This window comes from Vigna angularis, chromosome 10 (genome assembly GCF_016808095.1).
Source record: "Vigna angularis cultivar LongXiaoDou No.4 chromosome 10, ASM1680809v1, whole genome shotgun sequence".
NCBI classification, from domain to species: Eukaryota; Viridiplantae; Streptophyta; class Magnoliopsida; order Fabales; family Fabaceae; genus Vigna; species Vigna angularis.
Window position 1 is genome coordinate 3,082,079 of NC_068979.1, and position 14,454 is coordinate 3,096,532.

Consider the following 14,454-nt stretch of genomic DNA (forward strand, 5'->3'; position numbering starts at 1 on the left):
ATGAGTTGAAAAGGTTTGTTGTGGTGACAGAGAGTACCTGATCCATACGCAAAGCAGTGAGATAGTCAAAAACAAGGTTTGAAAGTAGCGAAGCGAGTATTATTATTGTATGTAACGTGTTTTCTGTGGATTTGTGGTTGTGAGTGGTGGTAGTAATGCACTAATGCTGTGTCAGTGTTTATGACAGATGCATGCAAACACATATAATGCAAATCCCTTGGGTTGTTGTAAAATGAATACAGTTATTTACTACCATGAAATGAAATTAATTACGAAGAAATGAAATTAATTAGGAAGAAGATAGTCTTCAATTCAAACAGAAACAACAATGCTACGCGTCACTCACATTGCACAACACAACCTACCTACTAAATTTGTCAGCCACTGGTTTTCGATCAGCACCAGAAAAAAGCAGAAAAAGGTATTGGGAAAAGAATCACTTCTTCCCAAATTAGCTCATAACTTCCTCCACTAATAAATGCTTACTTAAATTACTATTATCTTTATTTAAACAATAATCATCACAATAATAATTTAAGAAAATTCAACCGACACTAGTTAAAAATAAAAATTCGTTATGATAGATATAATTCACCGGTCATAAAAGATAAATATTGATGACATTTGTAAATAATTATTAAATTTATTTTGCTAGTTAATTTTAGATCTAACGTAATAAATATTTACTGTTCAAGATATAACCATCATAATAATAACTTACTTACTATATAAGTTTTAATTTTAAAATTAAAACTTCAACATAAAAATAATAGTTCAAAAGTTTAATACATCGTTTGATCCTACTTATAGAGGTATGGTTCAAAGTAATCCTATCTTTTAAAAAAAAATTTTAGTAAGATCTCATATTTCGTTAAAAAAATGTTTAATCCGAAAAATAGGTGGACTTAAATTATTTTTTAATTTAAAAAAAAAAAGTCTTACAAACCTTAATTTCTCTCTAAGAAACCCTAGTCGCCGCACCATGCTGTCACCGCCATCTTCGCTGGCAGCCGTCCTCTCCCACGCATCACACGCCACCACCAAAGCTATGTGACCAGAATGCGAGAAACCCTAGGTCTCCACAGTTTGCTTGTAGGTCGTGGTTGCAAGTTGAGGCAAGCAGCGACGCGATTAGTGGTGGAGAAGAGTGGCGATTCACGATCTGCAACAACTAACGATTTGGTTAGTGGTTAGTGGTGGACAATTATATGGTGGAGATTGGACGACAATGCTGCTGGCGCGACGACAATTTGGCTGGTGCGAGGGTGAAAATGGTGAAGATTGGTGGTCGCGGCATAGCAAGGGGTCGTGGGTGGTGGCGCGGGAACGATGGTGCGGCAGCTAGGGTTTCTTGGAGAGAAATTAGGATTTGTTTGGGGATGGTGATGATGATGTGACAGGGGTGACATTTGTACCCTTATGTTTTTAAGGGCGTGAGCAGAAATGATCGGATTGAACATTTTTAACAAAATATAGGATATTACTGAACTTTTTAAAAGGTGGGATTACTCTGAAACCAAACCCTTAAAAGTAGGACCAACTTATGTATTAAACCTTCAAATAAAAATAATAATAATGAAACTCCAATACACATAAAATACATTTTAAGTTAAGCATTTAAGATTAATACTTGTTGTATCTATACCACCACATACTTATATTTAAAAAGTTCTAGTATGAATTCTACTTTCATATTAAATAAAGACGAGAGATTCAACGATAACAAAATCCAATATCTCATCACCTTAAAATTTTAAATTATAAATGGTGATAATATTTTATATTGGCTTAACTGGTATATCTTATCATTGATAAAATTTCTTAAAAGATCTCTCACACAACAATTTGTTAGTTTCAACATTAATTCTCCTAACTTTAACATTAAAGGTTTTAAAATTTTTAACATATCCTTACTTTAAATGCATAGAAAATACATTTAAAAGTACAAGTGTTCATTTATTCTATAAAAATCTGATATAACCTAAAATATATATCCTCACATGTTCTACTCGCCAATTATTTACATATTCAAATATTTTACTCCACATTTCTAATATAAAAAATCTTATACCAAAATCCACAACTTAAAGACACAAATATGCAATAAATAATTTTTTAAATTAAGCTAATTTCTCCTTTCTAAATAATGTTGTTGTAATATGAAAACTATAAGCAAGAGTACTATTTCGATGTAATGTTTTTAAAAATAAATTTTCATAAATAGGTAATTTTTAACAAATTATAAAAATAAGCAATTTATATTAAGGCAACATAACTTTAATGTGAAAAGGTCATGAGATAACAACACGTAAATCACTTTTAAAACTAAGATTGTGTTAAATAGTTCAAATTATGCGTTGGTATGACCTGACTTTTATAAAAAAAATTAAATTAAAGTTATATCATTTTGATTCAATTTTAAATTAAAATGCATTAAACTAAATTCATATTATATTGACACGATTTTAACTTAAAATATTATACATTAAAGTAGTGTTATTTTGATACGATTTTTTCATAATAAAGTTATACAAAATTGATACAATTTATTGATTATTGTAATTTTTTTCAAAATCCCAATTTTAATAATTTTTTTTAAATTGCACAACTTTAATGTTGTCAAACTATAATTTATATTAATATAGGTAATGAGAAACTCCAAAAAAAATGGTCACCTTAAATATTCATCAATTACACTAAAATTAACCTCAAGCCCTAAGCAATGCATGATAGGTTTATAAGAAAATAATGAAAATTAAAGAGAGGAGTGAGTAGGATAAATTACCCAATATTATTTAGAAAACCTACACAAACTCCTAAGGTTGATTGACACAAATAACAGGGGGATGATTTCAATTTTAAATATTTAAAAAGAAGGGAAGACAGGAAAGAGAAAAAAATAACATCAGGCTATGTTTTTTTTTTTCAACATATTTACTATTTGTGAAAGAATAAATGAGAATAACATACTTGTTTGTTTCAAGGAATATCTAGATATTTAAGAAAAAAAATTTGGAGAGATGTGAGGTTATAATTTTCCTAATATAAGAGGATTGAGGAGGTAAAGAATGTAATTATCAAATGACTGTTATTTTTTAAAAATTTCAACCTTTTATTTATGTTTGATAATTAATAATCAATAATAATAAAATAATAACAATAATAATTTAATGATAATAATAAGTTTAATAACAGTAGTACTAATGAAATATAAAGTATTTAAAAATAATATTAATGAAGAAAATATACAACATCTAAATAAAACATTAATAAAAACTATAATTAAAAAATAAATAATTAATAATAGTATAACTTTTTTTATAATTTAATATTTAACTAAAATTATTTTAATGGATCACATTTTATTTTAAATTAATTACGTCTATTGTTTTTTTATAAAAAAATCATCTTAATTTTATTTTAAATTAATTACATATAGTATAGTTAACATGGAATGTTTTGGCACAAGTATTGGACACTTCTACAATATAAACCATGCACTACTAACTGCAATCAGAATTAACAGTTATCACTGGCAATTAAAAGCACTCTAAACAGTGCCAGAGCTAATTCTTACTCTAAACAGTGCCAGAGCTAAATCTAAAGTAAGAATGTAGCATTCAGATACCAGATTCTTAATTTCAAATAGATGAAATTCCTTCTCCTCCAAAAGTTTATACTTTTCTCATCATTTGTCAAATCAAGAGTTTCATTCATGCCCTTCTTTTCCACCTTTAAACTTGAGATCAAGCCTCTGTAATCAGCTAACTCTTTGGATAATTCCAGTGAATCTTTGAGACATGTCAAAATTATTCTGCAGCTCAACCACTCTGGCAGAAAGAGCTTCCACCTCAGCCATGGCAGCATTAAATTGATTTTGCAGTACCAAATCGGACTCAACTCCTCTTGCCTCAATCAGAAACTGACACTCTTCTTCATTAAGCCTCCTAATAATTTCAGCCAGCTGCAACAGGTTAATGGAGTTTGCATCAAAAACAGAAGGCACGTCCAATGGTCTGGATGGATCAAACTCATGAGTTCCCCTTGACTTTGGATCCTCAATTGCAAGTCCATCACGAGGGCATTGCTAATTAAACCCCTCCTGAAGTCCCCCATCTTGTTCAATCTGACTATATATTGCTTTTTCTGCAGAAAGGTTGTTATTTGAATGCTATACTACTGATTTTATAGAAATCATATTTTCAAAAAGTAATGTGACTAAGTTGTTCATAAACATAAAAGCAAAAACTCTATGTCCAATAGAGAGATAACTAATTGAATCAATAAGTGGTAATGTGAAACAAATATTAGCTACCCTTATCACTTATCAATATATTCAACTTCAAATGTAAAATAGCAGGAAGCTTTTGGTGTTCACTCATGTATAAGTTCGCAATAAGTAAAATAGCCAAGAAGCAATATGAAGAATTAAACATGGAACATGGAAACTACATCGTTGACTAAATAAGTTGTAAAATATAACACCTCAACTTATAGAAGTGCTTACTGTTATATATACCTTCCAATCTGCAGAAGCCAAAGCCGAAGCAAGTGTAGTAGATGATGTAGCAGAAGTCTTGACATCAAGAGGAGATGCAGAAATCTCAGATGGACCCACCAAATTATAGGGCACATACTTATGTATGCTATTTGGACCATTTGGTGGTATTGGAAGTGAATGGCTGAGAGTTACCTATTTTCAAAATTTCAAATTTATCAGTATGTATAATATTTTGTATGAAGAAGAATACAACTATAGTATGATGATCACCTGGGTATTTCCAACCTTTCGTGTAGTAGGACCCATCCTTTGTCCAGGAGAATCCTGTCTCTGAAGGTGGTATGGCATAATGAAATTTGGAGCAACCCCACGCATGCTTTGTGGCAAGACATGAGGTTGAAAACCATAGCCTGTTGCCTGAGGTCTTCATCAGTCTATGTTTCAGAAAATTTTTTCACATATACATTGGTTTTGGTGATCCATTCCCTGGAGCCCTTTCCTGACGCTGAACAAAAAGCCCAACATAGACCTTCTTATCATTTATTAACATGCCGTTCAATTTTTTGATATTCTGAGCAGACTCGTCATTGTCAAAGTGCACAAATCCATACCCTTTTGATTGACCATTCTCATCAACCGCTACCTTACTAGATAGCACAGTTCCAAAGGCAGCAAAAGTGTCATACAATGCCTTGTTATCTACTGATGCATCAAGATTCTTAATGAACACATTTGCATATCCGCTTTTCCTGGGATCACAATGAGAAAACATACACATTAACACTATATATACCTTCCAATCTGTTGCACTACATCTCTCTATCTCCTATGTAGCCCACACCATTTTCATATTATCATTGTTTCATCTCATTACTCCCCCTTGACTTCATTTAATTCTGCAGAGAGCTGCACTAATTATAATCTGCTCTATTATATATGAGATAACTCTCAGCAAACTCTCCTACCTTCATTATTCAATTCAACTTTCAACAAAACCCAAACCAAATGCACATTCAAATCTCAGTGCTTCTACTATTTTCAGTTAATTATAATACTTCTAAATGTTACTTCATAAATGAAAATGTCTGCAAATATAAGAAAAACAGAGAAAAAAAGCATTGAAGTACTAATGTAACTTTATTGTTTTTAAACAAAGCCAATGCAACAGTTAAAGTTAAGAAACTTTTCTCCTATAAGATTTATTTGAACTTGTTTTATACCAATTTAAAAGCTTGACAGTCACAATATAATCCCAGAATTTAAGCCCATTTTTTCCTTCAAAGCCCAATTACTTAACCCAGCTCACTCCATTGCCTAAAAACAATCAAGTAACCCCATACAAATCAATGCCTAAAAACTACTGATTCATGACTGTCTCTCTTCTATAAATAAAAAATGTTGTGTATACTGCTCTCCATTGGCAAAAATATGCTGCCAATGCTACTCTCCCTTTACCAAAAAACAAATAATTTTGCTCTCCCTTTGGCTATTTAATATCACTTCTACTCACTCCCATTCCATTCCATCTTTCTCCCTCTTTGTTTATTACCACTGAACTGTAGCATACCACTCTTGCTCTTCCTTTACAATGAACCAAATTGCATCTCACAGCAAATTATTACTCATCCTTGTCAGATGAATACAACCTCAAGACAAACACCAAAATGTATCACTTTCCAATTTTATTTATCCCTTTTGAAAGGGAGAGGAAAAACCTTCGTACTTTGGGTTGCAGAGTGATATCCCTTTGCTTCTCTTCCCAGCTAAAGGAGAAGTGTTCTCATGAAGGAATTGAAAGGCATTGTGACTTTGAGAGTGGGAACATGACAAGTGAATGCAACGAATACCAAATAAGAGGGGATAATGAGATTGGAGTGATATACATTTATGATATATATGGTCCCCCTTGTGATCCAACTGCAACAAAACCTGATCAAAGTTCTACCACTTACTCTGTAAGTTCCATGGCTCTTCCTCTCCTATGTATTTTTGTTCAGTAAAAAAAGTGCAAGCTTCACTTTACCAGTTAATGAAGTTAATGAAGCAGTCCGAGATTTATTAATCACACAAAATATCTCCAAAGTTTAGATAAAACGTGGAATACTATTATGTCTGAAACCCAACTCATCATTCACAAATCCAGATTCGCGAAATATGAGGAACTACATCTTTTAGTAATATTCTCTAGTTAACTCGGTATGTCATGCATCTCAACCAAATACAGCATTCATTCATAGAATTGTCCAAAAAAAGCAAATAAAATCAAATCTTTCTAAACAATTTAAGCTCCCACAAAATCCAAAAGAAAATCAACTGTTACCATCACTGGGATCACTACACCTTCAAGACAAACATTGATATCCTTTACTTCTCTTTCTAGCTAAAGAAGAAGTGTTCTCAGTAAAGCCTTCGACAGTTCGGTGACGACAGAGAGCGGAAAAACCTTCGATAGCGGTGAGCCTTCAACGGCCACGAACCTTCGACGATGGTGATAGAGCCTTCGACAGTTCGGCGATGGCAGAGTGCGGAATAGCGGCGAGCCTTCGACGGCGGCGAGCCTTTGACGGGGGCGAACCTTCAACGGCGACGAGCTTTCAACGGGGTGAGTTGAGAAAGGAATGTAACTGGATGTAAAAAGCGGGAGAAAATTGTGATAGAGAATGACCTAAACCACAGTTAACAGTTAACTGTACAATAAGTTCAGTATTTTTTAACTTTACAGAATATTTGATTTCACAGGGTAAAAGAATTTTCCTAGAAAACGTAGCGTACACACAAATAAATGTAAGAAGCCACGCGAAGTCGAGTAAAGGGTCTAGCCTGGTCAGGAGCGGACGAGTGGATTCCCTCACACGACTTTCATCGAACACCTATCCATCTCTAGCAACGTGTCCACCGTCCAACAACCCACGCACACAGCCAAACCCAACCTCCTTTCTCTTGTGCCTGACCATCACCTTCTTCTACTTTACCATCTTCTCCTTCTTTCTCCATAATCACCAATCTCCATGAATCGTGTAGCATTGCCCAAATCCCTTGCCCACCGTTGCAGAGGCATTCACCTCACAACTTGGAAGAGGTTCGGTAATCGTTGTGAAAGCCAGGTCCAAGGTGTCGGGCCCTTGGGCTCTCTTCTCAAGTCCCGTTCCGTTATACGGTTCCGCGGGCCTGACACCCTCAAGTTCCTACAGGGCCTCCTTACCAACGATGTACGGAGGTTGGGTGACCCCATTGGTGACAAAACTGAAAACTTGCCCACGCCGAACGTGCCTGCTACGTCGGTTCCTCCTATTTATGCTGCCTTATTGACCCCTCAAGGGAGATTCCTCTACGACCTCTTTCTCTATAAGCTTCCCATGAGGGACACCAAGCTCGATAACACCGGCACTGCTCCTGAGTCCAACTCCGATAGACCCTTTCATTTGTTTGCTGACGTGGATGCTTCTGTGTTGGATGAGTTGTTGCAAACCTTCAACAAGTGAGTTTAATCTTTCTTTCTTTTAGTTGGGTTTATTTGCTCTGTTATGTATCATTGATTCTTTTCGTGCCATTACTTTGATTTATACTTAATTTCTCAACTTCACCGTGTTATGTATGGGAAGGGAGAGAGAAAGGAGTTACTTCACTTTCAATTAACTGTTAGTTTTTGCTTTTTGGCAATTCATTTTTAGTAGTTTTTTCCATTCGCACTTGGAAAGATAATTACATATCCTTGGCCTTAAAGAGGTTATAATATCTACCATGACTCTGATTGATTCACAGAATATAAGTTTTAAGATGAAAAGTACATAGAAATCAAACTCTATTAATTGGGTGAATTTTTAAGAGGAGCAAGTACGAGTAGAAGAATATAGAATTGTTCTAGTATTCTATCCTTGTCTCCAAGCATAACCTCGTGCTAACCGCTAACGAGTCTTCCAAACACACTAAGGAGCATTGAACAATCTGTGTTTTCCATATATAAAAGAAATGCTCTGTTTTTTTTTCCGTAACTAGTGCCATAGCATTTGTCTTAAAGTTGTAGCTGATAGACACTGAATGGTATAGAACTGACAGAATCAAATAGGATTAGGGAAAATAAACAATGAAAAGAACTGGACAGGTACATCCCAACAATCTTATTCAGCAATCTCAGAAAGAACACATTGGATGAGAAGGTGAGTTCTAGAGCACCCTAGATCTCTCCTTAAAAGTCTCAGTTAATTAGTGACCGCTTAACCTCCTCTCAACTGTTCTGTCCCTCGTTTATAGGGACCTGTTACGTAATTCCCATCTCTACTACTCTATTTTTCTCCTTCATATACCCTTTTATTGCATCTTTTATCGTGGTTATGCTACATTGCATATGCATGCTATAAAGTCTGATGAACTAGATGTTTAGCCTGTGCACAAAGTAGATCGTTTGTGTTGCCTTGGCATATTGTTTTTGTCGTGATCAAAGCAAGTTCATACTTCGGTTGTGGTTTTTGGTTGCAGTTAATCTTCTTCCTACACTTATTGATTTATTTGTTCTTATTTCCTAGAAGAAACCTTATCATTTTAGTGCTGCAGATACCGGTTGTATTACACAGCATATGCATGGTATAAAGTGTGGTTACTTTACACTGAAAATGCATCCTATAAAGTATGATGAACTAGCTTTTTAGCCTCTGAATATAGTAGATCGTTTGACTTGCCTTGGCATCTTGTCTTTTACGTGATCAGAGCAATCCGGTTCATGCTTTGGTTGTGGTTTTGGGTTGCAGTTGATCTTATTCCTTTTTTATTTACTGGTTCTTATTTCTGAGCGGAAACCATAACATTTTAGTGCTGCAGATACCGGTTGAGGTCAAAGGTTGACATTGATGATGTTTCAAGTCATTTCTCATGCTGGCAGCGTTATGGTGATGGCCTTCCGGAGAAGTCTTCACAAGTAGAAGAACCAGAAGCAGCCTCTGTTGGCTGGGGTGCTGGTGTGGATAGTACTGCAATGTCATCTTCGCATGGGAGTGATAGTGGGTGGCAATGGTTCAAGGATCCAAGATTGACCTCTCTTGGTTTCAGAGGGATCTTCCCATCGAATATAACTCGTTAGTTAGCTATTCCTTCGCTGCTAGTAACAAAATGTGTCTATTTATCATGCAATCTTTTGTACTAGTGTGACAAATCTTCAAATATTTAGTCAATAAGAGTCTCCTTCATCTCTACCTGTTTCAGCCCCTCTCATTGAGGTTGACAAAGAGACCGATGAACAGAATTTCCTTATGTGGAGAATAGAGAAGGGAGTGGCTGAAGGATCAACCGAGATTTCAAAAGGTGTTTTGGTTTCCTTGTGAAAACTCATCCTCAGTTGAATTCATTTGATCAGAGTTCGGTGTCTCAAATAGGTTGTGATCATGTCCAGGTGAGGCGGTACCGCTGGAGTATAATCTTGCAGGCCTTAATGCAATTAGCTTTGATAAAGGTTGCTATGTTGGCCAAGAACTCATTGCTCGTACACATCACAGGGGGGTGATTCGGAAGCGGATAGTTCCTCTAAGGTTTCTGGACAACGATGGGAAAGGTAATCCTACAACAAGTATATGGCTTCTTTAGCGTTATATATTATTATAATGATGTACTCTTACCCATTCCTTTTCTGCTATTCCAGAGTTAGTAAGCAAGGTCATTCCAGGCTCAGAAGTAATAAACACAACATCCGGCAAAAAAGCTGGTACAGTGACTACTGTCCAAGGATGTCGTGGTCTGGGGCTCTTGCGATTAGAGGAAGCTTTAAAGGGGTCCAGTGCCTTGTCCATTCAGGGACAAGAGGATGTGAAGGTTATCGCTAGTAGACCGGATTGGTGGCCTTCTGAATGGCTTCAAGACCATGGACAGCACGCTGCTTTTGCGTAGGATGCCCAACGTCGTTCACAGAGCAAATATTTACGAATAATTTGTGAATGGAAGCGTTCATGTAATCCGAATACTTCTCGTGGGTTAGTAGTCAGTAAAAAAAGGGGACGGTAACGACATAAGTTTTTGTGAATTTTCCTGCGGAATGAGTTTCATCTTAGTAATATGATTGCATGTTACTTTTCTCTTCATAGAACCTTAAAATAGGACACTTTTGTGTTTGCTTGCCTAATTATTAGGAAGGAACATACATTTGTTTCAACATTACGTAGTTTAGGTATTACTTATTAATTATGCGGCGGAAAAGCTCTAGAACGTTAATTTAATTTTTTTTGGGAGAGGGGAGTGTGGGGTGGTTGTACCTTAGAAAATGCCGTCTATTCTAAGCACCGCCGCTTGCATGATATTCATAGCAATAACCGATTATGTTTTCATATTTTTCAATTGTACAAGTTTCCATGCAAAGTTTCTCGCAGTGTCAAGAAGAATGTATTTCAAGCTATTCAACTACAAACCACGAGAGTAGACTGAGATCATTACCTCAGGAAGCACTGTAATTTACAATAAACTGAATTAAAAACATATTTCAACTATCCCAGTTCGTAACAACGGGAATGGAATCCATTTAGATCCACAATTATTTGGCAATGGCTAGTTTTAAAGTATATAGCTCAAGGAAATAGTAGCATGTATGAAACCCAACCCAACTATTGGGAAGTGTCTAAACGTCTCCCGATAACAATAGACAGTAGTATATGATTACAAATGAGCAGAAGACACACTCAACTCCTGAATCGCATCCACCACCGTCGGTCTTTGGTCAGGAGATTCATGAGTACATTGTATTGCAAGCTTTGAAAGTGTAGCTGCTTCAGATTTTGAATACGTTCCCCTAAGATTGGCATCAACAGAATCATCAAATCTGAAAGACTCAACTGCTGTCCGTATTGAACTACCTATTGTCGTCTTGCCAGACAGAACTTGAAGAATAATAACTCCAAATGCGTATATGTCACTCTTCTCAGTAAATCGTCCGGTAGTAATGTATTCGGGAGCCAAGTATCCCATTGCAGCACTTACTTTAAGAGCTGAGAAAATAACATCATCTGCAAGAAGCTTAGGTAGTCCAGCATCCATGATCAATGGATTAAACTGATTGTCTAGGAGAATATTTTCCACTGAAATGTTCTGGTGAACTATTGTAGGTTTGCTTGCATCATTGCTATGAAGATATCCAATGCCTGGTCAAATGAATAGCAAATGTCATACATAAAAACATATATTATCCAGAGTAATAAATTTGATGCTGCGTGTCATTCAGTTTTCCTGAACTTTAGAATTGTAAGACAGTCTTAATTGTTTGAATATTTGAATTGTGATAATCAGTATCGTCCATTGTCTTCTCTTGACAATGATTATTACTGAACTTTTTTGTCACTTATAATTCATTTGCATATAGGACATCACTGGAATTTTCTTTTTGGCAGGAAACTTTTCTTCCGTACCGTATGCTGCAAGAGAATGCAGGTAAGGAAAAAATCTAGATACATACAGGCACTGTGTGATGTTATCCCATCAAAATCACCATTTCATCTTATAACTGTTGCTTTCATTTCAGTAACTAAAATTGGCAGACTTTATTGAGATGACATACCGATTTTGATAAGATAACAAGACCAATAACACATGTGATGCGTATTTAAGTCTTGCTAAATAGGTAGGTAAATAGAAGCAACTAACCCTTTGCAATGCCGTTGATAATAGAAACTCTTTTGGACCACTCGAGCACATGGTCACTTCCATCTTCTAAGTCAAGATATCGGGAAAGGTTACCCATGGTGGCAAAGTCATAGATAAGGAAACATTCACCTCTACTCCTTGAGCAACAAAAACCTCTCAACCTAACAAGGTTTTCATGTCTCAGAGAGGTTAGTAAGTTCAACCCCTTTACAAATTCGGCTTCCTCGGTTTTACAGCATGTCACGCTGATGCTTCTGATAGCCACAAGAGAACCATCTCTGATAACTCCTTTATAAACTGATGAGAATTTGCTCTTACCAAGTAAACTGGCTTCCGAGAAATACTGTGTTGCGGATTCAACCTCATCCACATTAAACCTGAATTGAGTTAGATAATCATTCAATAACCCACCGACATCAGCGTTTTGACCGTTAGACAAATGATCCCACCCACTATAATACTCAATATTAACAAGTGCAGAAGGACTTTTTGTGTACAACTCTTTAGGCTGGTAAGGACTAAGTTTCCCTTGAGAAGAAGAACTTGATGTATTGCTGATCCGTTGCTTTTGACGGCGGTATCTGAAGAATGTCAAAAACCCAGCACATACGAATGTAAGAGTAACAGCTATAACACCTACTGTGATGACAATTTGAGGAAACCTTGATTTTGAACAATGGGTGTGATCACAATGCAACTGAACATTTGCAGGCTCTGGGAGAGCCTTTTTGGGTTGATCTCGATCCAAGGTATCAATATGGTTGACGTTTAAATTCTGATCTTTGTTGCAAGCTCTCAAATTAGAAAACTCAACTCCACATAAGCCCGGATTGTTTGCACCTTGGAAACCTTCCCCAAGTCTCTTCAATGCTTCATTTTCATCATCAAAACTTTAATCAGCATACACAATACACTAAAAGATACAAAGAGAAATGCGAGGAAAATAAGTTAACTTCGTTACAAGGAAAGGAGGATAGAGGGACATACCCGAAGGAACAATTCCTGATAAAGAATTGTTCTGAACGTCTAGAACTTCCAAATGTTGAAGATGTGCTAGTGTTGCCGGAACAGTACCATTAAAGTTGTTGAAGCTCAAATTTAGCCTTCTTAACTTCTCTAGAGTCCCCAAGCTAAGGGGAATTTGACCAGTTAACTTGTTATATTGCAAAGCAAGAGTACTAAGCTGCTTTAACGAACCCATCTGTGTCGGTATATTCCCCACCAACTGGTTATCACCTAACTGCAGCACTAAAAAAAAGTAAAAAAGGACAACTATCAATTGGGTTCATTTCAAGAAACTTACATAACCACCAGCGATTTGCAGTACTAGAGGCATCTTGTTCATACAGAATAAACTCAAGACTCGCAACAACTTATCTCGTAACATTAAACCTCTGAAAAACCTTCATACGAACACAATTGTATATAGCTTACCTTGGAGACTAGCCATGTTGCCGAGCTCAGGAGGAATAGTTCCAGATAAACTATTCACGTCGAGATAGAGATCAGCCAGATCAGTGAGATTTGAAATGTGTGGCGGTATCTCACCAGAAAGGTTGTTATAATGCAAGTATAAACCTGACAAGCATTTGAGTTCAGCCAGTGCTGGAGATAGCCAACCCGAAAGACCCTTTCCCTGCAAGGAGATGTTGGCCACTTTCTGGTTCTGGTTGCACGCAACCCCTTCGAACAAGCCACTGCATGGGTCACCGTCACTGATCCACGAGGCTAGGATCTTGCCATCTGGGTCCAGAGAGGACTTCAACTCCATCAGAGCTCTAAGCTCCGCAGTTCCAAGAACCATACGAGGAATGAGAAAAGAAATCAGAAGAAAGAGAGAAAGAAGGCAAGGAATTTCCATAACTGGTTTTTGAGTGTGAATTTGGAAGGAGAGAGAGCTCACACGAGTGTGTGCTTTTATCTGTAGTTTGAATAATCCAAGTTTGAGTTTGGTTTTTAAATGTGGCCGTAAATAATGTAACATGTTGGTCAACTTGTTAGAGTGAAAGTTTGTTGGTTAGTGGTTATAGACGGAGAAACAGGGTAAGGAGCAGAAGGATATACTGAGAAAGGATGCATAATTAAGTAACTTTTGATGAGTTGGTGACAGTGCGAAGCAGGGTTCATATTCCATCATCAACGACTGTTGCAAGAGAAGAAGGTTTTCGGGGCGAAATAGGATTTTAATCATACATACCACTTATTATTATCCCCACTCCTTGTTTCTCAAACATTTTTGTATCGTCTAATTAAAGTCTGAATAATTATGTGGGTATTGCAGCCCCACCACCTTTGACTATTTCCTCACCCAACATGTTTAACATTCAACACTGTTTCCT

At 36.2% G+C, this 14,454-nt stretch overlaps 3 protein-coding genes and 1 long non-coding RNA gene across 8 annotated transcripts; 2 read left to right on the forward strand and 2 right to left on the reverse strand.

Moving 5' to 3' along the window:
• Positions 1-3,471: 3,471 nt before the first annotated feature.
• LOC108335662 (uncharacterized) lies at positions 3,472-7,290 on the reverse strand. 5 transcript variants are annotated; one of them, XM_052869460.1, is made up of 5 exons: positions 6,822-7,290; positions 5,113-5,250; positions 4,772-5,006; positions 4,520-4,693; positions 3,472-4,146 (listed from the first exon to the last, which is right to left on the reverse strand). In XM_052869460.1, the coding sequence occupies exons 3-5, from the start codon at positions 4,874-4,876 to the stop codon at positions 3,916-3,918; spliced, it is 510 nt and encodes a 169-aa protein (XP_052725420.1). In that variant the 5' UTR covers positions 4,877-5,006; positions 5,113-5,250; positions 6,822-7,290; the 3' UTR covers positions 3,472-3,915. The 5 variants fall into 5 exon arrangements, with proteins under 5 accessions (XP_052725420.1, XP_017427221.1, XP_052725421.1 ...); XM_017571732.2 differs by having other exon boundaries at positions 4,772-5,250; positions 6,842-7,290; XM_052869461.1 differs by having other exon boundaries at positions 4,787-5,250.
• Positions 7,291-7,299: 9 nt separating this feature from the next.
• Positions 7,300-10,560, forward strand: LOC108335661 (putative transferase At4g12130, mitochondrial). The gene is made up of 5 exons (XM_017571730.2): positions 7,300-7,979; positions 9,317-9,570; positions 9,698-9,796; positions 9,885-10,043; positions 10,131-10,560. Exons 1-5 carry the CDS (start codon positions 7,510-7,512, stop codon positions 10,373-10,375), a joined length of 1,227 nt encoding a protein of 408 aa, XP_017427219.1. The 5' UTR covers positions 7,300-7,509; the 3' UTR covers positions 10,376-10,560.
• A 480-nt stretch (positions 10,561-11,040) lies between these two features.
• On the reverse strand, positions 11,041-14,454 carry LOC108335660 (probable LRR receptor-like serine/threonine-protein kinase At5g63710). Its single transcript, XM_017571729.2, has 4 exons — positions 13,550-14,454; positions 13,103-13,363; positions 12,116-12,985; positions 11,041-11,616 (listed from the first exon to the last, which is right to left on the reverse strand). The coding sequence occupies exons 1-4, from the start codon at positions 14,097-14,099 to the stop codon at positions 11,135-11,137; spliced, it is 2,163 nt and encodes a 720-aa protein (XP_017427218.1). The 5' UTR covers positions 14,100-14,454; the 3' UTR covers positions 11,041-11,134.
• Positions 11,386-12,278, forward strand: LOC128194275 (uncharacterized). The gene is made up of 4 exons (XR_008245649.1): positions 11,386-11,496; positions 11,581-11,716; positions 11,863-11,902; positions 12,140-12,278. It is a non-coding gene; the product is annotated as an uncharacterized LOC128194275 (long non-coding RNA).

Excerpts from the sequence above, each read along its gene's own strand:
- LOC108335662 (XM_017571732.2), bottom strand. The coding sequence starts at position 4,876 with ATGCGTGGGGTTGCTCCAAATTTCATTATGCCATACCACCTTCAGAGA. Across the intron at positions 4,694-4,771 it reads GAAAGGTTGGAAATACCCAG|GTAACTCTCAGCCATTCACT; the intron begins GTGATCATCATA and ends TTTTGAAAATAG. Across the intron at positions 4,147-4,519 it reads TGGCTTCTGCAGATTGGAAG|AAAAAGCAATATATAGTCAG; the intron begins GTATATATAACA and ends ACCTTTCTGCAG.
- LOC108335661 (XM_017571730.2), top strand. The coding sequence starts at position 7,510 with ATGAATCGTGTAGCATTGCCCAAATCCCTTGCCCACCGTTGCAGAGGC. Across the intron at positions 7,980-9,316 it reads TTGTTGCAAACCTTCAACAA|ATACCGGTTGAGGTCAAAGG; the intron begins GTGAGTTTAATC and ends TTAGTGCTGCAG. Across the intron at positions 10,044-10,130 it reads TCTGGACAACGATGGGAAAG|AGTTAGTAAGCAAGGTCATT; the intron begins GTAATCCTACAA and ends CTGCTATTCCAG.
- LOC108335660 (XM_017571729.2), bottom strand. The coding sequence starts at position 14,099 with ATGTTACATTATTTACGGCCACATTTAAAAACCAAACTCAAACTTGGA. Across the intron at positions 12,986-13,102 it reads ATCAGGAATTGTTCCTTCGG|CATTGAAGAGACTTGGGGAA; the intron begins GTATGTCCCTCT and ends ATGAAAATGAAG. Across the intron at positions 11,617-12,115 it reads TATCAACGGCATTGCAAAGG|GCATTGGATATCTTCATAGC; the intron begins GTTAGTTGCTTC and ends TCATTTGACCAG.